The 23,024-nt window shown below is 43.1% G+C and overlaps 1 protein-coding gene across 2 annotated transcripts in view; it reads left to right on the top strand.

Moving 5' to 3' along the window:
* LOC310888671 (ADAMTS-like protein 1) overlaps positions 1-23,024 on the top strand; it is an 83,307-nt gene that overhangs the window by 43,325 nt on the left and 16,958 nt on the right. For both annotated transcript variants that reach the window (XM_083815608.1, XM_083815609.1), the window contains exons 5-6: positions 15,755-15,866; positions 17,649-17,787. In XM_083815608.1, coding sequence (XP_083671734.1) covers positions 15,755-15,866; positions 17,649-17,787 — 251 coding nt within the window. The remainder of the gene's footprint in view (positions 1-15,754; positions 15,867-17,648; positions 17,788-23,024) is intronic.

Raw genomic sequence — 23,024 nt, forward strand, 5'->3', positions numbered from 1 at the left:
ATACATATTCATAACCTGTCCCTGCTTCGTATTAAAATTAGTTCCAAGGAGTCATTTCCGTAAACTCCTCCCATCTGTGCTTGCACGGTGTCTCCTGGTGGTGGTCGTCGGGGGTCGTGGGCATGAAGATTGATGACTCTTCCTCATCACCGCTAGTTGACCTCTTGTCTTTGCACAGACTCAGTTGCTCCTTGGCTCTTGTCCATCCACAGGACCGGTTTCTACTAGTTTCTTAAGATAGGCTCACTCTCTTATTAGGAGACTGACCTTGGTAAGGGGCCCAAGGCTTCTTGCTTTAGTTCATTTGCACAATGCTCCATAGTTAGCAAAGACACTAAGTAGCATCCTAGTTTACTGCTGTCAGCGCTCTATCTCTACGTGATAAGATTCTCCCAATTCCCAACTCCCTCTCTCAACCGTATGACATCATGCTGAACAATAAAAACTAGAGGGGTTGGCCAGGGGTGGACTGACTGGGCATTGGTCAGTGGGTGGTGAAAAATTTCATTGTGCATCACTTGCTTTGTATATATATAATTATTATTTTCCCTTCTTTTTCTTTCTTATTTATCTGTTTCTATCTCAACCTTTTCCTTTTTTTCTGATTCTCTCCCCCATCCCCCTGTGAGGAGATAGTAAGTGGTTGTACGTCATTTAGCTGCTTGCCAGGGTTAAACCACAGCAAGCAACCACACCACGCCCTGCCCCCACCCACTGGCGACCACAACCCTTCCATATCCTTCCCAGCATGCTACGTCCAGTAGCTGAACGACCCGTATTATACGTCCAAAGGAAGAGGCGGGACACTTACCCTCCCTCCACTCACCCCTGTAGGAGGGAGGGCGGAAGGTCACAAGTGTGGCTGGACGCCAGTCCATGTGGAAGGTGGCTGGCAGGGCGAAGGGGTGGGGCCTTGGAGGGCTGCTGGGCGGGGGCAGCACTGAGTTGCCGCAGCGTCACCACTGCTTGTAAATAGATTCTGCCCCATACGATTTGTGTGAAGTACTCGCGTGGGGGAAGCTAGGCGTTGTCTGCTGTGGCGGCGGGTGGGTGACCGGAGGTGGCAGTGGGATTTCTTGGCAGTGGGCGTGTGGCGGGTACTGCGTGGAGAGGTTTTCGGCTTTGTTTTTTTCTTTCTCGTCGTTTCAGTGGGGATTCAGTGCATCCTACCTTGGCTTCCTTTCCGCTAAGATGGCTGATGGTGGTCAGTGAAGCGGGGCTGCATGGGGTCGTGGCTGGCTGGTGTGTAGCAGGGTAGGCGGGGGCGGCTGATGGGACGGGAGGGGTGTGGGGGAGAAGCCGTGTATCGCCATGTCTGTCTTTGCTCTGGAGGAGATGCTAGAGGCTGACTGGGTGGCCATGAGGCCTTGCGTCTTCCAGGAGCGGGAGAAGTACAAGTTTGTTTTCATCGTGGCCTGGAACGAGATCAAGGGCAAGTTCGCCATCGCCTGCCCCAACTGCACGGTGCAGTGTCAGCGCAGTGGCTCATACGAGCTCCGCCGCAGCAGGCCGGCCGGCCCCGAGTCTAGAGTCGCCCCCGAAGGTAGCAGCCCCACGGTGTGCAGGAGCCCGGCCTCGGGCACGGACTCTTCCGGCCTACCGCGTAACTCCTCGCGTCCCCTCGCCGAGCGGGGCATGGGGGCCGAGGTGCTGCCCAAGAGCCAGCTGCGCGCCAAGAGCAGCCCAGCCCAGAGACCGCCGCGGGGCCCTAGGGCAGGAGGTGCCGCCGAAGAAATGGAAGTGCTGGAGCTGAGGAAGGAGGCGGCGGCCGTCTCGTTGCTGCCCTCGTTGCTACAGGCAGCCGAGCCGGCCGCTCCCGACACCGAGTCCGCGGAGGAGGGGTGTAGCTGGGCCGGTCTCTTTTCTTTTCAGGACTTGCGGGCAGTGTACCAGCAGCTGTGCTCGGTGAACTTGGAGCTGGAGCACTACCTGTCTGTGTTCCCCGAGGAGCCCTCGGGCATGTGGACGGTGCTGTTCGGAACCCCGGAGCGATCTGAGCAGGAGATGGATGCGCTCTGTTACAAGCTGCAAGTTTACTTGGTCCACAGCTTGAATACCTGCAGCTGGAAGATACTTTTGCAGGTGCTCTTCGCTGAGGCTGACAATCCTGAAGAGTATTATGAGAGCCTGAGTGAGCTGAGACAAAAGGGGTACGAGGAGGTGCTACTGAAACATGGGATTAGAAATTAGAGAGTGATTGATTAAGAATGAATATGTAGGCAACACTCATTGCTTAATATGTGCTATATTTGCGATGTACTGTGCCTGTGCTGCGCTTAGGCCTCCAGATAGCAGGAGCCCCTGGGACCCCAAGAACCAGATCAAACCAACCTTATGGTTCGGACTTTGACCAAGGGCTCAGAGATAAGGAGGACTGTTCACAAAAGGACAAGATAAAGAATGCCAAACATGCAAGGCTTCGAGATAACAGGAGCCCCTCGGACCCCGAGAACCGGACCAAACCAACCTTATGGCCCAGATTGTGACCAAGGCCTCAGAGAGCATGCGCAAGGAGATGAGGTGAAAAGTTCAACTCTGATGAAGACATCTTATTTCATCCTCATGACCCTCAGCACCCACCACCAGAAGGCACTGCGCAAGTGCAGACGGGAGGAGTTTATGGAAATGACTTCTTGGAGCTAATTTTAATACTAAGCGGGGACAGGTCATGCATATGTATAGGCGTACTGGGAAACTTCATGCATATGTAACTCTTTACTATATATAACCAAAGCAAGTTGCCGCGTTAGGGCGTGCATGACTTTGGTGGGACTACCCCCCGTGCCGCCCAGCGATGAATAAACATACCTACTTTACAATCTTACTGATTGTGGAGTCAGCTTTCTGCGAGTCACTGCAGCAGTCCCGCAAACGAATCCAGGAGGTGAGGCTACCACGTGGTACAGATCTCTCTACCTTAATGTTTGCCTTACTATGTGGCATCTTCTTTAATTGTTCTCTCCAGCTGCTTCCCTCCACCTTTGCAGAGTTGATTGATCTGTGGGACAAAAGAAAAATACAGGAATACTACTAATAATAATATGGAAAAATATTTAAAGCTTTGAGAATATAAGAAAACTAGGCTTAACCTTTCCAAGGTCTCTAGGGCCAGGTTTTAAGAAGGTGAAGATTTTCCTAGCCATCTAAGCATGGCTTATTTGATTTTGTGCAACTGAATGTAGATGTTTGTGAACAAGGATCTGATGGCTTTGGCAAGGTCTTGCAATCAGATTGTTGTTGTTGTATTGCTTTGCACCAGGATATGTTGGATTCTGTTGTTTTTTTTTTTTCCCCTCCTTGTTTAATGGGAGCAGCAATTTGGTATTTTGACAGTACAGTTTAGGCACTTGAGGCCAATAAATTCTAGGTTCCTACAGGCTTTGGGTACTGAATCTGGTATTGCAAGTGAGATGATGTTTTCTAGTGGAATTGGAGTAATTACAACTTTTGTTCAGCTGGTGGATTCTTAAGAGTTGGGATTTCAAAAAGCAAGCTATCTGGTCTTATCAAGTAATTAATATATTGCTAGTATCTGACAAGGCTTGAATGTTTCAGGACATGCCATCTCACTTCCTGTTACCTTATTCTGTTTAGACGAAAGTAGTTGAGGTTGATTCTGCCAACTTCTAGCATCAGTGTGCAAGACTTTTTTTTTTTTTCCACATCTTCGTATAGTGAGGACCCAGAATCTCCCAGTAAAAAAGAAGAATTTCATGCTTGTTTTTATGCTTCTGTGGCCTTGGTCTACAATGTACCAAGATTATGTAAGTGTGACTGTGTATGAATCAAGTTATGGATTTTTGCAAACATCTAAATTCTGTTGTACGGATATAAATTGTTTGATTGCTTCAGCTGCTCACATATATCCTACCAGTGTTGTGTGTTCAGAAATTTGTGGTGATAAACGTTTTTTCCTCTCCAAGATGGAGTATGAGCATATGTGTTTGCTGTTTGTTTTGATGGTATAGATGGGAGTCTTTATAGGATTTGGGCTCAGCTTTTCTGTAGTGACTTGTTACAGAGTATGAGGAAAAATTTGTTGGTGATGTAGTTGTTATAAGGGCATCTCAGTGTAGCATTGTCAGGTACAAGCTTCTTTCCAAACTTAGAATATATCTATCAATGGCTGTATGTCCAGGTGGAGGCCGGCGACAAGTGGTGTCCCTCGGGGGTCTGTCTTGGGACCGGTGCTTTTCAATATCTTCATCAATGACATAGATGATGGGATTGAGTGCCCCCTCAGCAAGTTTGCAGATGACACCAAGCTGAGTGGTGCAGTTGATACAAGAGAAGGAAGGGATGCCATCCAAAGGGACCTGGACAAGTTTGAGAAGTGGGACCACGTGAACTGAATGAGGTTCAACAAGTCCAAGTGCAGGGTGCTGCACCTGGGCCAGGGCAATCCCAGGCATGAGTACAGACTGGGAGAAGAACTCATTGGGAGCAGCCCTGCTGAGAGGGATTTGGGGGTTCTGGTAGATGAGAAGCTCGACATGAGCCAGCAGAGTGCATTTGCAGCCCAGAAGGTCAACTGTATCCTGGGCTGCATCAAAAGAGGAGTGGCCAGCAGGTCAAGGAGGGTGACTGTGCCCCTCTCCTCTGCCCTTGTGAGGTCCCACTTGGAGTACTGCATCCAGGTCTGGAGCCCCCAGTACAAGAAAGATGTGAACCTGTTAGAGTGGGTCCAGAGGAGGGCCATGAGGATGATCAAGGGGCTGAAGCACTTCTCCTATGAAGAAAGGCTGAGAGAGCTGGGTGTGTTCAGCCTGGAGAAGAGAAGGCTCCGGGGAGACCTCATCACAGCCTTTCAGTACTTAAAGGGGTCTTATAAAAAGGATGGAGAGGGACTCTTTACTCGTGTAGATAATGACAGGACAAGGGGGAATGGTTTTAAACTGAAAGAAGGGAGATTTTGATTGGATGTTAGGAATAAGTTCTTTATTCAGAGGGTGATGAGTCACTGGAACAGGTTGCCCAGAGAAGTTTGGGATGTCCCATCCCTGGAGATGTTCAAGACCAGGCTGGATGAAGCCCTGAGGCAACCTGATCTAGTGGGCGGCATCCCTGCCCATGGCAGGAGGGTTGGAACTAGATGATCTTTGAGGTCCCTTCCAACCCAAGCCATTCTATGATTCTATGATATATCATTGTGATTTTTTATTGTTATTTAAAGGGCTGAATTAATACTTTTTTTTTTGTATGCTACTGGTAATTAGTCTAATAGTCTTCTGCAGTAGTCCAAAGAATAGTTCAAAGAATATGCAAGTGCATTGTCTTCCACTTTTTTTTTTTCTTTGCATGAATGTTTGGGAGCATGTGCTTAGATTCACTTGGCCTTTAGCTCAGCACTTTTTATAAGGAGCTGATCAGGGCAAGAGAAGCTAAATGTGTGGAGTTGAGGAACCAGGTATCAAACTCAAAATGCATGGTGTTTTTGAGGAAACACTGATTCAGAATTACTGTGGAAGAACTATCTGTTTGTTGGGGAATCCATCCAATCTTGTATTTGTTAGCACCAGTACTATGAACAAAAAATAAATTGGTTATCTGTAAGCAATGCAAGATTTATCCATAAAGGTCTTTAAAATACAACATCTTATTCTCTGTTAGTGTTCAGAACCTGGTGCAGACAAAATGACAGCATATTTGTATATTTGACTACAGAGCAACCTTCTTTTGCCATAGTAACCAATCTAGCAGCGTACCTAAAGGTACAGCTGTACTTCAGGTCACTGTCCACTGTGTAAATCAATCCTTCCTTAATTGAAGGTAGTTCATATTTAAGAAAATAAGCCAATTGAATGACTTACTCTTCCCTTTTGGCTCTCAGATTTCTTTTTTTCTTACATGGTCCATAATGTTTTTCTTTTAAGAAAATACTAATATTGTTTGTCACTGTAATTCTAAGCAAGTGAAGCAATAGATGAGTATTGCTAGGTATTTCTGAAATGAAGATTTTTTTGATACTTTCAAGTAAAACCTGTTGATTCATTGTTTCATCTTGCATTTTAATTTACTGTTCTACCTGTACTTGAAGTATGCATGTTAGCTGTTGGGAATGTCATAATCCTGCATTTTTAAATGATTTTTACCTCTTGATAGAACTTTTGGTGAAAGGGGGAAGGGAGTGAGCAGCACTGGCAACTGAAATAGTATGAAGGAGCATGATAGATATAGAGGGTTTTCATTTATGTAGTTGTGCAAAATACGAGTTTAGAACTCTAAGACTTTGGGTAAGCATTTTAAAATATGCTTCTAAGGTTTATAACTATTTCTTTTTCCAGGATAAATTTTTCTGTGCAGTTATGTTACTTGATAAGTGCTTGCAGTTTCTGTTGAGTACGGTCTTTGGGGTAGAGAAGCAAAGTGAGCAACAAAACCTCTTTTGTTCATTGTTTCAGCATGCCCTACTTGACCATCTGTTGCTTTCCATAATTTATACTCCAGTTCATTTTCACAGCAGTTAATAGCTGTTGCTTTTTTGTAAATAGGAATTTTTATCTTTGTTTCAACTATAAACCTTTAGTAAGCAAAAAGAATTTTGCAAGTAGAATCAGGTCCAAAATGAGGAAGAAAAATAGTTGTAAAGGAACTATATGACCTGGAGTTAAAATTGCAAATTACCCAGAAGAAATTGAAATTCTGTGTATGTTTAATTATTTTGATGAAATTATTAAGTCTGGAATAATTTATGAACAGTTAATTTATGTTAAAGTAAAAACTTGTATCTAAAGGAGTTCTGCCTCATTTTTGCAAATTAACACACTTGTGTGGAGCCCTTGTTCATTAAGTTTATGCCTGTTTAAAAAAAAATAATAAAATTCCTCAGGTACTCAGCTAGAGGACTGAGCTCCCAAATAGAGACATGATACAGAATCAGTTAATGACCAGATAAACAAATGCTGATGTTTCAACAGAAAGGATGCTACTGAATCCTTATTTGGGATTCCAGCTTCTTGGCCAGTATTTACAAAATTTTATGGTTCGAGTCTAGAAGGCTGAAGAAGTTCTCTTCTGTACTTTCCTTACTGCCATTTTCCTGGCTATTATAACATGGGAGGAGTTTTTCTAGGCGAAGTGTACATGCTTCTAATTCTTCTTAGTATAGTAATATCAAAGATGATGGTTTTTTTTGTCATTGCTGTATTGGAAGAAAGCTGAATGTAGACAGTTTTTACTGGATAAGAAATGCTGTTAGTATAAACTATAATTAAGATGGTTTGGTGGCTTAGTCATGCCAACAAACATATTCAACTGTATGCTTATCCTTTTAACTTGCTCTTGCAGAGCAAGTTGTGTGCGGGAAGCATGTTACATGCCTACTTCATCTTTGAATTAATGGTACCTGTGACTCTCTCTCTGTTCCTTAGAGCTCTCAGTTGCCATGGCAGACAAATTTGGCGGATGATAGTCTATAGGATCTTGAATTCCAGTTATTAAACTAGTCAGAGGATTGCTTTCATTTTCTTGGTGCTCTGTAAAAAGCAAACAAATAAAAAACCCTATGAATTCTCATATCTGCAGGAAGTCTGTTGAAAAACTATTTTGCATCTCTGTTGTATGTGTGTTCTTTTGAAATGTTTTAATATAAAAGCTCGGAAGTGTTCTTTATGCATAATTAAATTCTAAAGAAATTGAGAGCATCTTATTTTCTGTGGTGAACTTAAGACTGCCTTGGGAGTGAGAACCTACTGATATTTCTAATCTACTTCCCCTGTATTGTGGAATATTTCATTAAGCACCAGAATAGCCCTGAGAGTTTTAATTTTCTGTTGATTGGCTTCATTTTATTTTGATTCAAAGGGCTAGAAAGGTTAAGAAAACTTAACATCAAAATATCTCATCTATTTTGTAACAACTTGTTAGTAACAACTTGTTACTTGAGTAACAACTCATCTATTTTGTAACAACTTGTATACGAGAAGTATATTTTTTTGACAGAAAGCTGTATTATTTATTTTCTTAAAAAAATGTATACATTCTGATTTAAATTACTTGCACAGCTTTAGCAGGGAAGGTTTTTTTGTTTTGAATGAATGAAATATGATTGTCAAATTACACCTTGATAAGGAATTGGGTCCGTTATAAATAACAAAATTTCACATTTGTTGCTTTCTGAGGGTGCTTTCACATATTTCTATTTATATCAGAAAAGCTAAATAATAATCTTTTTTTTCCACTAAAATATTAGAACAAAACAATGTTCACGATGATTTTGGTAACTAGGATAATTTCATGTCCTTGATTCTGATCATGTGCATTCAGTTCTAAAATAAATCTGTATATGGTAGGTAGTGGGGCACTGTACCAAAAATGTAAGTTTACCAGGAGTAAGCTGGCCTGTTTTCTCTTCAGTGATCTACTGTTAGGCACAGTGTGATTTAAAGAGTGGTTTCAACATCAAACTGTTAAATAATACAAAAAAAGTATTGTGTTCCAGTAATGCAAAAAAAATACATACTTTGTTCTGTTCATGTCAATAGGAAAAAAAAAAGTTTTGGAAATCCAACCTATTCTTGTTTGAAGGCTGTTTTTATGTTCTTATTAGTTGCAGCGGTAACAGTGGTTTCCAGTAAAACTGTTTTGATTCACTTCTGAATACTTGGTAAATAAGCTATTTAAGTACTGTACCAGTAGTGCAAGTTAGCACTAATGAAAATGTCAACAGCTGTAGAGTATGCTCTGTAAAACAGGTAACCAGTCTCCAAGTAGGTAACCAAACAGGTAACCAGTCTCCAAGTAGGAAACAGCTACATGACTAATAGTACTCTGGCTAGTACTTCTGTTACTGTCCAAACGAAGATCTTTTCTCAGCATTTATCCTTTGCCAGCCATCACCTTTTTATTGATCTAATTTGCAGTTGGAGTTATTGCAGTTACTTTTTCTGTTGTTATAAACTAGTCTGAAGTTAATATATTTCAAAGGCTTGGCGTTTTAGAGGTTTGAGTCAGGTTTGAACTCCCTTCTGCAAGCATTAAACCAAATAGTGAAGATACTGCGATACATTTTCAGATAAGCATAATTTACCACCCCTTCTTTGCAAATAATAATATAAAAAAATTCTAAGTCACATGGATGTTTTGCTTTTCAAAGTGTTTTAGTGAAATGTGTTCTGCATATGTAAATACATGTTACAAGTTAAACACTTCATTATGATATGATGCTACTGGAAGATGGGGAACTAAGGTAGGGAGGGCTTACATGACTTGAGATTCTGGGACCCTTATAGTAGCAAGGATAAATATTGCAGCAACTTAACGGTATGCTGGACTCCCAGTTGCTCACAGTCTAAGATTTTATTACATACATTTTTAAAATACATGCTTTAATATGGCTTCTAGGAATTCAGTATTTAAAGGACGCTAGACCACATTGCCACAGTATTTGCTTCTCTCTTCAGTCTGTGAGTCTTTTAAGCTCTAAGCAAAATAATTGAACTTTTAATTGGAAATTTATCTTGAACCCTTCTTCCATTTGATATCTTCCTGACTAAATGTTTGTTTTTTCTAATGCCCTTTCATTTTACTGCTGTTTTATAGGTAGCAGTTAATTGCTTGTTATTGCTTGTGATTGTAGCTTAATTAGGCTTTTGGCTACTATGTTTTTATTTGTCAATTTTTTTTCTTCCAGTCTCAGTAGGATACTTGTTCTGGATTTGAAGTAATATTCTCTTATTTCCCCCCAAATCCACTTATGGCATATATTTGTCCTCAGTAAATTTGCAGATGGCACAAAACTGGGGGGAGTGGCTGATGCACCAAAGGGTCATGCTGCCATGCAGAGGGACCTCAACAGGCTGGAGAGGTGGGCTAACAAGAACCTTATGAGGTTCAACAAGAAATGCAAAGTCCTGCACCGTGGGAGGAGCAACCCCAGGCATCAGTACCTGCTGGGGGCCGCCCAGCTGGAAAGTAGCTTTGCAGAAAACACACGGGAGGTCCTAGTGGATGCCAAGTTGAACATGAGGGAGCAAAGATGCTCTTACTATAAACAAAAAAGCAGGTTTGAGACCACCTGATTAAACTAAACAAGTACAAGTCTATGGGGCCTCATGACATGCATCCCAGGGTCCTGAGGCTGGTGTTGCCAAGACTCTCTCCATCATATTTGAAAAGTCCTGGCAGTCAGGCAAAGTCCCTGGTGACTGGAAAAAGGGAAATATCACTCCCATTTTTAAAAAAGGTGGAAAGGAGGACCCGGGGAACTAGAGAGCAGTGAGCCTCACCTCTGTGTCTGGGAAGATTATGGGACATATCCTCCTGGAGGCAATGTCAAGGCACATGCAAGACAAAGAGGTGAGCTGAGAAAGCCAGCATAGCTTCACCAAGGGCAAATTGTGCCTGACCAGTCTAGTGTCCTTCTGTGATGGAGTGACTGCATCAGTTGACGAGGGTAGACTGACTGACATGATCTACCTGGACTTCTGTAAGGCCTTTGACATGGTCCCACCTGTCATCCTGATCTCCAAATTGGAGAGAGATGTGGATTTGAAGGGTGGACCATTCAGTGGATAGGGAGTTGTCTTGAAGACTGTACCCAGAGACTGGTGGTCAATGGCTTTATGCCCAAATGGGGGCTGGTGATGAGTAGTGTACCTCAGGGGTCTGTCTTAGGACCAGTACTGTCTAATATCTTCATCAATGACATAGATGATGGGATTGAGTGCCCCCTCAGCAAGTTTGCAGATGACACCAAGCTGAGTGGTGCAGTTGATACAAGAGAAGGAAGGGATGCCATCCAAAGGGACCTGGACAAGTTTGAGAAGTGGGACCACGTGAACTGAATGAGGTTCAACAAGTCCAAGTGCAGGGTGCTGCACCTGGGCCAGGGCAATCCCAGGCATGAGTACAGACTGGGAGAAGAACTCATTGGGAGCAGCCCTGCTGAGAGGGATTTGGGGGTTCTGGTGGATGAAAAGCTTGACATGAGCCAGCAGTGCGTGGTTGCATCCCAGAAGGCGAACTGCATCCTGGGCTGCATCAAAAGAGGAGTGGCCAGCAGGTCAAGGAGGGTGACTGTGCCCCTCTCCTCTGCCCTTGTGAGGTCCCACTTGGAGTACTGCGTCCAGGTCTGGAGCCCCCAGTACAGGAAGGATGTTGATCTGTTAGAACGGGTCCAGAGGAGAGCTACAAAGATGTTCAAGGGGCTGCAGCACCTCTCCTACGAAGAAAGGCTGAGAGAGCTGGGGCTGTTCAGCCTGAAGAGGAGAAGACTCTGGGGAGGCCTTATTGCACCTTTTCAGTACTTAAAGGGTGCTTATAAAAAAGATGGAGAGCAACATTTTGCTCAGTCAGATAATGACAGGACAAGGATTATTGTAGCTGATAGCAGCAGTAGCTGAGACAATAGGCTTCATTGCTGCCAGCTGTCCTAGCCAATTTATTGCACTGATTTTCTGCCTGGTTCTTAGGGAAGGGTTTGAGAAAAGACGTAAACCTTGAAAACTTTCTGTTTCAGTTTTGTGAGAGATTTAGTCTAAAGACTTTTTAATAGGCATCCTACTCACGTAAAGGAACACAGCTTATTCTAAGGTTGGAGCATGGTGAGCAAGTTTGTTTCAGAGATGCTTTCCATAGTTCATAGTAAACTGGTGATAATGTAATTTCACTGTGATTTCTCTGGCTGATGTAGAGGCTGGATTGAGAAGCAGCAGAGGGAGCTGTCTTATATTTAAAAACACCCCCAAAAAGCAGCTGACCCAATGCAGGACTGTCATGATCAAGGGACATGAATCCAGAAATGGACAGTACACGTTCCTTGGATTTCAAAGGCAAAGGTCCCTTTAGCACTCCAGGGGAATTAAAAGGCAAGCTCAGAAGAATCATGGTACAGTACTGCATTACTGTGTTACACAGTATACTTGAAAACCTTCAGCATCTCTGTGTGTTACATGTTATTTGAAACAAATCTATATAATTATTTTCCCTTGCTCCTTTTTCTGCTTCATAAACAAAATATGAACAGCAACAAATCTCTTGCACTTCCTCATTCTTTTTCAATGTAAGGTGTTGCTACATAAAAACAGGAATATTAAAGCACTCTAAGTAGATAAAACATCATACAAAAACTGTGCTTTTACTGACATGAAAGCACAAAATTACATATGCCACAGGAGGATAGTTCTCCACACCCTTATTCCCAGTTTCTTTGTGTGTTACTTAGAAGACTTCAACAGTGAACTTAGCACTGATAAATTAAACCTATTGATTTGAGAGTTGGCACTTGCAAAAAGTGTTTGTAATAATAATGTGGAAAAATCCATTAGAACTTTCTTAATAAGCAAGTTGGCCTGGAGTTTGATCATAATATACTAAATCAAATTTCGTAAGACAAAAGATAGTATGCAATAATAATTCCCTTTCCCTGTCCTTCAGTTTGCGACACATACACACACAAGAAATAAATGATATCATTTCCCCTCCCTCAACACAACAGTTTCACTAGATGTGAATGTACTACTTAATATGCTTATCGTGATTTAACCCTACAATTAACATTAATAATTGCATGGTTATCCCTCCTTGTTATAAACTGCTGTTTAAATTTCACAACCACCAAAGCAGACTTAGTGCAGTTTTGTAGGCCAGGCTATTGTATTCTTCAGCAAACATAAACAAATGCTTCAGGCCTATGCAGCCAAAATCAAACATGGGAGGGTTGGGTTTGGTGGTTGTTTTTGTGGGGTAGAATTTTTTGGGTTTTTTTTTGGCATCTTTATGTGAACTGATTGAATGTAAGGGCTATAGAAAAAGCTTAACACAATACAAAGGAGAAATCAGTTTCATGGTCACAGGACAGGTCAGAATGATTCAGAAACATTATGATGCCTTTTTATTCCATCTCTATGGTGCTATTCTAAAGGGTCATTTACAAAATCAGTTATAAAAAGCAGGGTATAAGCTATGATTTTTTAACGCTCTTTCTACAAGAAAAAGATATCTCTAGCTGCTAGTTACAGTGCTCTATACAGCTATTTTCTGTTAGATAGTCTGATTACTGCAATTTGAACCAAATCTTATAAGACTGTTGATATCCTGGGTCTTATGAAGTGATGAGGGCTGCTCTGATGTTTTGAATACTCCTAAGTCTTCTGAAACCCAGAAGTCAGGGATGCTCCCCGGTGGGTTGCAATGCACAAATGCAAGGCTGAGTGCTCCATAAGATGAGTATTGCTGTTGTTAGCTATTAATATATTTAGATAGAATTGTATTTGCAAAGACAATGAATGATTGCCATTTTCTCTGGTTTAGTGACCTAGGGATGCAAAATTCGCTGTTAGCTAGAGGACTTCTTCAGCACTGGCCTTTCTCATAGCTAGCATGGTGTTGCAAATACTGCAAGGGTCAAAAATTTCACCATACTACAGATCTGAGTATTTCAATGTGTGGAAGTTGGCCCTCTGCAGCAAAAATGTCTTAAAGCATATAGCTATCAAGTCTTACTTTGAGTCTTGCAAGGCTCAGGCTGATGTTTTGCCCTGGATCAAGATCTTAGCTTTAGCAAACTGTCAAACAAAATAAAAAAAAAAATAAGACATTTTTGCTGTATGGAATCACCACATAATGTTCTTCTTCAGCTTACAGTACTCCTTAAAAAAATACACGATACTGTGCCTGCTTCTTTCACTTGTTTGTTTTGTATCATTTTAGATCATGGCTGCGGTTCATTATAATTCTTTCCCACCTATGTTGTTATCATGGCTGTATGAGTGACTTCCACTTTGGGCTGGAAAAGATGTACATCTGTCTTTTCTCTGTGTCAAAACAGACAGATAATTCTGCAGACACACAGGAATAGTCTGCAGGGGGAGGAATGCTTCTGTCTTCCTGATTTTTTTATGTGAACCCTTTTTCATCCCCATCCTTTTATAGCAGGCTCTGTGTGAGCTTTTAGTTGGTTCTTCATGATTCACTGAAGACCCTACTGCTGAGTATATCTTCTGAGTTATAAGAATCACTGATGATCTTTAAAAAACGAAGAGTAAGAGCAAAATTCTCCCCAGTGAACTCTTTTTCTGCACATTCAGATCAGAGACCTTCTTCCAGCACAATAGAATATTTTTCCATGAAGTGCATAAGGCTTTCACAAGCCCAGAAAGACCCTTCTCAAGTGTGTGATTAATGCACCATCCCCACATAAGGAATTAGATATCCTGTTTCTGACACACAGACTCAAAACAATATTAATCCATACAAAAAGCCTCCCATTTGCTGAAGAAGCTGTATTGCTACAGCTGTATTTTTTTTTTTTTTAGTTTGGGGAGTTTACGTCACTGTTTACTCAAATTAGAAAAGGGCAGCCTTAGTCACAGTGGGCCAGATTTCTTTCAGCCTTCAACATATCCTGCAATATTTTCATCTTTTTCCTTCTCTTCGAGATTTACTTTAATTTGTAATCATATTTCTGTCCATCTACAGAGGAAAACAAAACAAACAACCCAGATTACGCTGTTCGGTTCAATTTGTCATATTTTTGCTTCTGTTTCACAGTGTAGTCTTTGATGATGTCTCTCAGCTTTTGGAAAGAGAGAAAATGACGGACAGATTGAAAAACGGTGTTTCCAAAACAGGGCAACTGGTTGAAAATCCAGGAAAAAAGGCAGTAATGAAACATTTTAAGTTGTCTGAGAAAAAGAACAGGGAGAAGTGCTGAGAGCAGGAGTACTGAACTGGGGAAGGATCCATATTTTCTGCCAATGATTTGTCAGTTTTCAGTCCTGCATTTTCACCATGTCAGTGATGCAGAGATGTCCAAGCAACACATCATACCCTAGGACAAATTATCAACTGGGAGAGGTTTTAGCAGCATTACTGTTCATTCCCGTACATCTGTTCAAGAGCATAGAGGTAGAAGCAAGGGCTGCCCTGCAGAGATTTTGGAGTCCCTATAACTGTATTAAAGAGTACAGCTATCAAGCAGGAAGGATTGTTTCTGAGCAAGGTACAAGAGGAGCTGCTTTAGCAAACAAATCTTTTCTTATTTTATTCTGTGCACCTCCAACTCTGGTTTACAAAGGAAATCCATTTGGCACACAAGGTACTGGGGGCATTGAGAAGCTCAGATGGTTTAAAAGTTGCCAGTACTTGCGGACTTGGGAGACAGTTTTCTGAACAAGCTCTTGGCTCCAGCCAAAAGTCCACACCTGTGACTGAAAGGACCATTTTTGCAGCCAAAATAAAGTAAGCAGAAGGACTGTCTTTTAATAATGACAGTGCCACAAAGAAGAATGAAAAAGAGACCTCACCTCAGAAACAACAACAACAAAAAAAAGTCTGGAATTAGAATTTTTATACTTTTCTATTTCTCACACCACAGCCTCTCATTTTTATCCTCGGTATCTAATATACGTGGTTTCAGAAGGTATTTGGGGAACATTAAGGATCTAAATCCCATGTCAGTGTGGCAGGGAGAGCCAGTAGATAGTGGTAGGTGATCTGATGGAACAAATATCAGTCCACATCCCCCCATATTTGACAGCACTAGCCATGCATTTACCTCTTCTTTATTTCAGAAAGTGGTCTCAGAGGATCAGAAATACCTCTATTGACCATGCCTGGGCAATTTATTTGTATTTTGTGGCAAAGATTTTCCCACCAATCTATGCTCTGCTTTATGCATCTCACTTTCCTATGGCAAAGTTCCTCTGGTACTTATGTAGCTGCAAGATGCTTCATAGCTGCAAGATGCATAGGGCAGAATAATTCTACTTGATATTAATATCAAGTTCACTCTTTGTTGTTACATCTTTTTCAGATCCATTATGCTGGTGCTGCTGACAGTTCAGTCCAGTTTATGTTCTATCAGCCTATCATTCACCGATGGAAGGAAACTGATTTTTTCCCTTGTTCAGCATCCTGTGGAGGAGGTAACAACTTACCATTGTCTTCCAGAAACAGTTATTTGCATGCAAGATCTTTTCCAGCTTTTGAGATGAGATTTAGACCCTTAAAATAGGTAAAAATCTGTGCATAAATGTAGTTATACCTAAAGAAGGGAGGGATGTAGTAACAATAGTAGTAGCCTTTGCATTATTTAGCATCATACTAGCTCTGTACGTTATACATATGGATATCCACATGATTGCATGTCATGGTACAGCTGTCAAACATAAAGGGCTCGTGGGATTTGGGCCCACTTTGGAATCACAGGATATGTCCTTTCTCCATTTCCACCCATCCCCACCAGCAGCTTTATTTCTCTGACCTGAAACTGAATGCAAGAATCTCAGCGCCCAAGAAATTTCAGCTTTTCATTTTTCTTTTTGCTTTAGGCTTCTGAGTTTATGTTTGACAATACTGGTTATCCTCAGTTTCCCACTACACATGGTAGTAGGGAAAGACATATTTGTTCAATGTCTGCTAGATTGCGCTTGCATTTTCAGGGTATCTGGAGAAGATACCATCTAATAGGATGCATGCAAGTTTTTGCATTACATGTTAACATATTCTATGACAAGTCAGTAGGAGTTCTGGAACTACGGAAGTCATCAGTATTAGTGACTACTCATCTTTTGATCCAGCCTTTGCCAATATAAATTCCAATAAGAGCAATAACATCAGCAACAAGGTGAAAGACAAGCTGCAGTTTTCAGTAGATGGTAATAATGCACGATGATATTGCTATGTGTAAGTTTGGCATGATGATTTTTCCTAGGAAGTTATGCAAATTTACTATTTTACTTTCTGGTTATATTTTTCTACTTCTTGTTCTGACAATACTAATTAAATTTGATACAAGGGGAATAAATTATTGCTGGTAAACCCACAAAAGAAGGGTAACACTCCGTTTCCTCTTGGAGAATTGGGATCATTCTGGAAATAAGAGATTGTTGGTACAGTCTTACTCTTGTGGTGTCCTATGAAGAAGACACAGAAAGAAGGGAAAGAAGGAAAAGATTCTCTCTGGATCAGAGAGAAAAGCAAGACAAACATTTGCAGGTTAGGTATTTGAAGTGTAAGAGATATAGACACCCACCACACAGAGAGGCAGAGCTTCTGGTATCTAATGATGTGTCCCATGTAGGACTGCAAATTCTCTGGGCACCTTGTTGTGTTCTGTTTGTTTGTGGTTTGGTTTTTTTTGTTTGTTTTTTCTTTGTTTGTTTTTTGTTTGTTTGTTTGTTTTTTCAGAAGTGACCTTAAAAAAGTTATTCCTCATGTGTATTTAATCATTTTTTTTCTTCCTGAATCATGTAATTTACCTGTAATTCCATCAGGTCAGGACCACTGCATTTTTGTGCAGTGTAACGAATGTTACTGCAATGTGGGTGTTAACTAGTATCTACAGCTACTTGAATTCTTAATTACATTGTCCTATGGACCTACAGTTTGCTAAAGATTCTGCTCTAGAATCCAAAGATTCTACTTTCGTCAATTGTCAGTGTATATACAGGCTTTAAGCAAGCTGATCACATTTAGTCATGTGTTCTAGAACTGGTGGTGAGTCCCTTTTGAAAGACTTAGAGTGCGTGAAGTTGTTCTGTAAATAAAGTTGTTGTTTTTAATCTGATCTGTAAAACTGTAGCTGTTTTGTCCAAAATCACTGATATTTTCAGTTAGGCTTATACATAACCAAAACTTACATGCATTTCAGACAGAGACAGGAAAAGCACTGCATCACATGTTATTTCTCCCACTTCATATTGCAGGTTATCAACTGACTTCTGCTGAATGCTTTGATTTGAGAAGCAACCGGATAGTAGCAGATCAATACTGTCACTATTACCCTGAAAATATCAAGCCAAAGCCAAAACTTCAGGAGTGTAATTTGAATCCTTGTCCTGCAAGGTCAGTCAGCTCTAATTTTAAGAGTTCAGCTTTAAAGACATCAAATACAGTAGGAAAATATTTTATTGCTACTGTTTACTGAGTAATTCAGCCTACAGCATACTTCAAACTTTTTCTTGTCCTGAGGTTGTGCTGTATAGAAAAATATCTTTGTTTAGCACTTGCACTTTGCTAGGAGTAGTTTGAAATTGGTTGTTTCTTCCCTACAGATTGCTTTTTCCTTCTTCAAGCATTATAAAGTGTCAGAAAACAAACTGACCATCATCAACATGACTCTTAAGTGTCAGTGAGATGGAGTTAAAATGTTGCTGGAAAATGTCTGTCATCACAATGAGAGGCTTTTGTTTGTTTGATTGATTATTTTTACATTTTCTGCTTGATAAAAAGTGTACTTGCAGTCATGACAGCTTGTAAAACAGTAACACAGGAATTTGCTATAATTTGGGCTTGCACACAAGACCCCTCTCTGCTCCCCTGCCAAACATTTTCGTCAGAAGATTAATAGTAAAAATATTAAGATCATGGAGTCAGATTTCCCGGTTATAAGAGGAGGAACAAAACCACAAAAAGGACCAGTCCTTTGTTGCACTGACTGATTCCCCTGAACTTCAGTGGAAGTCAGTCTGTAACCACAAGCATTTATTTGTGTAATCTAAACCTCTTGGTCCTCTTGTGTGGCTTTGCTAAAAGAGAGCTGAGGGCAGCCCAGGAAGCATGCACACAGGGATACCCTAAAGCCATTTACTTACCTGCTCCTTTGCCTCTGGAGTAGTTTTGTGCCAAGTCTGATAAAGAGATGTCCTGGTTCCAGTTAGGACAGAGTTAATTTTTCCTCATAGTAGCTGGGAGGGTGCTATGTTTTGGATTAGGATGAGAAGAGCGCTGATAACATGCTGATGTTTTAATTGTTGCAGAGCAGTGTTTACACCAGGCCAAGGACTTTTCGGCTTCTCGCTCTGTCCTGCCAGCGAGCAGGCTGGGGGTGCAGCAGGAGCTGGGAGGGGACAGACCCAGGACAGCTGACCCAAACTGGCTAAAGGGGTATTCCATACCATCTGATGTCATGCTAAACAATATATAGGGGTGGCTGGCCGGGGTGGGGGGGGCCGGCTGCTCGGGAATAGGCTGGGCATCGGTCAGCGGGTGGTGAGCAATTGCATTGTGCATCACTTGTTTTCTTACACATTATTATTGTTAATACTATTACCATTATCACTATTATTATTATTATTGTTATTATTATTTTCCTGTCTTAATAAACTGTCTTTATCTCAACTCACAGGCTTCACTTTCCCGTTTCTCTCCCCCATCCCAGAGAGGGAGGGGGGAGGGTGAGCGAACGGCTGTGTGGTGTTTAGCTGCCAGCCGGGTTAAACCACAACAGTCCTTTTGGCGCCCAACGTGGGGCCCGAAGGGTTGAGATATCGACAAATCTGACCAGAGTGTGTTAAACTAAAATTGGTATAAGTATTGGACCTGCTTAATAGTTGCTAGTCACGATGTTGATTGCCTTAATCTCCAGTCTGCTGTACCTGTATTCCAAATTGAGTTTTATGGTGCGTTACTTTCTGTATGTGCTCCCTGTTGCACTGTTTATCCTTTCCGGGCCCTGGTTTAAGATTGTTATGGTACTGTGCGGTGTAGCAATGGCTTATGAAATGATGAAATATCTGGTCACGACTTTAACCTGGTATTTGTACTCAGCACTGACGTCGACTCTATACTTTGGAACCCATATCTCGGAAACTATTAGCAATTACACCTATTGCCTGTTTTCGTTAGGGAGCCAATCTGTGAAGGGGACAGGGGAAGACATGTTTCCCTACCTGTTCACTCTCCCTTTCTCCTTCACCACCACCCTCTTATCCCCCGAGTTAGTTACGGTGGTTCTCCGAGATGTTGAATATCCTTGGGATACTCAGACCAGCCTGCTCTTGTTGTTATGTCTCCTGAATGCGTTTCAGATTTTGTGGAGGGTTAAACAACTACTTAGGAATCTCATCCGGAGATCTGTCTTGAGGCGGGATAGTTGCGAGTGGCAGGGAGTGTGGGAGGATATGGGCAGGTTTCTAGAGCAGTGGTCACCTCCAGTGTTTTGGACATTCACCCCTGAACAACTGCAAAATCCTAAAAAGCTGGCAGAATGCTTGAAAAAAAGGTGTCATGACTCTGGCAGTTCCAAAGTGACACAAATCACTGTAGCGTGCTGGGCTCTGGCTTGTGCCTATCGAGCTGCAATTGATGCTACTAGCAACCTAGTTCCAGCTCCTGCAGCCGCTCCAGCTCCTGCAGCCGTTCCAGCTCCTGCAGCCGCTCCAGCTCCAGCCCCTGCAGCCACTCCAGCTCCAGCTCCTGCAGCCGCTCCAGCTCCTGCAGCTACTCCAGCTCCAGCTCCTGCAGCCGCTCCAGCTCCTGCAGCCGTTCCGGCTCCTGCAGCCGTTCCGGCTCCAGCTCCTGCAGCCGCTCCAGCTCCAGCTCCTGCAGCCGTTCCGGCTCCTGCAGCCGCTCCAGCTCCAGCTCCTGCAGCCGTTCCGGCTCCAGCTCCTGCAGCTACTCCAGCTCCAGCTCCTGCAGCCGTTCCGGCTCCTGCAGCCGCTCCAGCTCCAGCTCCTGCAGCCGCTCCAGCTGCAGCTCCTGCAGCCGCTCCAGCTCCAGCCCCTGCAGCCGCTCCAGCTCCTGCAGCTGCCCCAGCTCATGCAGCTGCTCCCACTCCTGTGGCTGGGTCAGAGAAACGAGCTGTAGCAGTGCAAGTTGACCCCGCAGAGGGTATTCCAACCCCTGTGGCAGACCCTGTGTCTGGGTCAGAGAAACGAGCTGTAGCAGTGCAAGTTGCCCCTGTAGACAAGGTGAAAAAATGGTATAGAGGCTCAGGTCGTTTAAAACGCAGACAGTCTTCTGCTAAGTCTGGGCGTAGTGAAGACGAGGCTGGGCCATCAAAGGTGCAGGAGACTGAAGATGAGGATGAGGATGGCGAAAAATCAACAGTAACTACCCGGACTCTACACCGGCCATCAAAGGTGCAGAAGACTGAAGATGAGGATGAGGATGTCGAAAAATCAACAGTAATTACCCGGACTCTATACCAGCGTGAGCTACGAGATGTGCGAAAAGATTTTGGTCGCTGTATAGGCGAGCAGCTTGTCACCTGGCTGCTCCGGTGCTGGGACACGGGAGCCAATTATGTGGAATTGGAGGGCAAGGAAGCCAGGCGGCTGGGATCCCTTGCTAGGGACGCATGCATTGACAAAGCAATTGGAGATGGAGCACAATCTCGCAGCCTCTGGAGGCGTCTCCTGTCAGCTGTGAAGGAAAGGTATCCCTTCAAGGAAGAACTTGTATGTTTACCAAGCAAATGGACCACCATGGAGAAGGGAATTCAGTACCTGAGGGAATTGGCCATACGGGAAGTAATTTATAAGGACCTAGACGACGCACAAACATCCGCAGATCCAGATGCAGTCCGGTGTACACTACCCATGTGGCGGAAGTTTGTACAGAGTGCCCCATCATCATATGCCAGCTCATTGGCAATACTAACCTGGAAAACGGAGGAGAATCCCACAGTGAATGAAGTGACTAAAATACTCCGGCAGTACGAAGGAAATCTCTCCTCTTCCCTAAAGGCCTGTGTCTCAGCTGTGGAGAAACTCTCTGAAGAGGTCCACCAACTTAAAGAGAATTTATCTTCCCCTCCACCTGAACGAACCAGTGTCCACCAGCTAAAAGAGAATGCTTTGGAGAAACTTTCTGAAAAGATCCACCAACTTGAAGAAAGATTATCTTCCCCTTCACCTGAACGAACCAGTGTCCACCAGCTAAAAGAGAATACCTTGGAGAAACTTTCTGAAAAGATCCACCAACTTGAAGAGAGATTATTTTCCTCCCCACCTGTACAAACCAGTGTCTCAGCTATTAGGGGTAAACGTTCATCTATGCAAGGAAGACAATATGGTGGGCACACACACCGCGCCACCCTGTGGTTTTACCTACGTGACCATGGAGAGGACATGAGAAAATGGGATGGAAAATCTACTGCGACCCTAGAGGCACGGGTACGTGAATTGCAAAGGAAAACAATTGGGAAAAAGGAGTTCTCTGAAAGGTTTGCTGCTCCAACTTCCAGCAGGCAGTCCTTTAAACACAGAAATGAAGATTCTGACCAGGACTAGAGGGGCCCTGCCTCCAGCCAGGGGGAGGAAAGGGACAATCGAGTTTATTGGACTGTGTGGATTCGATGGCCTGGCACGTCAGACGCACAGAAGTATAAGGCTTTGGTAGACACCGGTGCACAATGTACTCTAATGCCATCAAGCTATAAAGGGCCAGAGCCCATCTGTATTTATGGTGTGACGGGGGGATCCCAGCAGTTAACTGTATTGGAGGCTGAAGTGAGTCTAACCGGTATTGAGTGGCAAAAGCACCGTATTGTGACTGGCCCAGATGCTCCGTGCATCCTTGGCATAGACTATCTTAGAAGAGGATATTTCAAGGACCCAAAAGGGTTCCGCTGGGCTTTTGGCATAGCTGCTTTGGAGACAGAGGACATTAAACAGTTGTCTACCTTGCCTGGTCTCTCAGAGGACCCTTCTGTTGTGGGGTTGCTGAGGGTTGAAGAACAGCAAGTGCCGATCGCTACCACAACTGTGCACCGGCGGCAATATCGCACCAACCGAGACTCCCTGAGTCCCATCCATAAGCTAATTCGTCAACTGGAGAGCCAAGGAGTGATGAGCAAGACTCATTCACCTTTTAATAGTCCCATATGGCCAGTGCGAAAGTCTAATGGTGAGTGGAGACTAACAGTGGACTATCGTGGCCTGAACGAAGTCACGCCACCGCTGAGTGCTGCAGTGCCGGACATGCTAGAACTCCAGTATGAACTGGAATCAAAGGCAGCCAAGTGGTATGCCACAATTGATATCGCTAATGCATTTTTCTCCATCCCTCTAGCAGCACAGTGCAGGCCACAGTTTGCTTTCACTTGGAGGGGAGTCCAATATACTTGGAATCGGCTGCCCCAGGGGTGGAAACACAGCCCTACCATTTGCCATGGACTGATGCAGTCTGCGCTGGAGCAGGGGGAAGCTCCTGAACACCTGCAGTACATCGATGACATCATTGTGTGGGGTGACACTGCAGAAGAAGTTTTCGAGAAAGGGAAGAAAATAGTCCAAATCCTTCTGAAGGCCGGTTTTGCCATAAAACAGAATAAAGTTAAAGGACCTGCACGAGAGATC

This window comes from Anser anser, assembly GCF_964211835.1.
Source record: "Anser anser genome assembly, chromosome: W".
NCBI lineage: Eukaryota > Metazoa > Chordata > Aves > Anseriformes > Anatidae > Anser > Anser anser.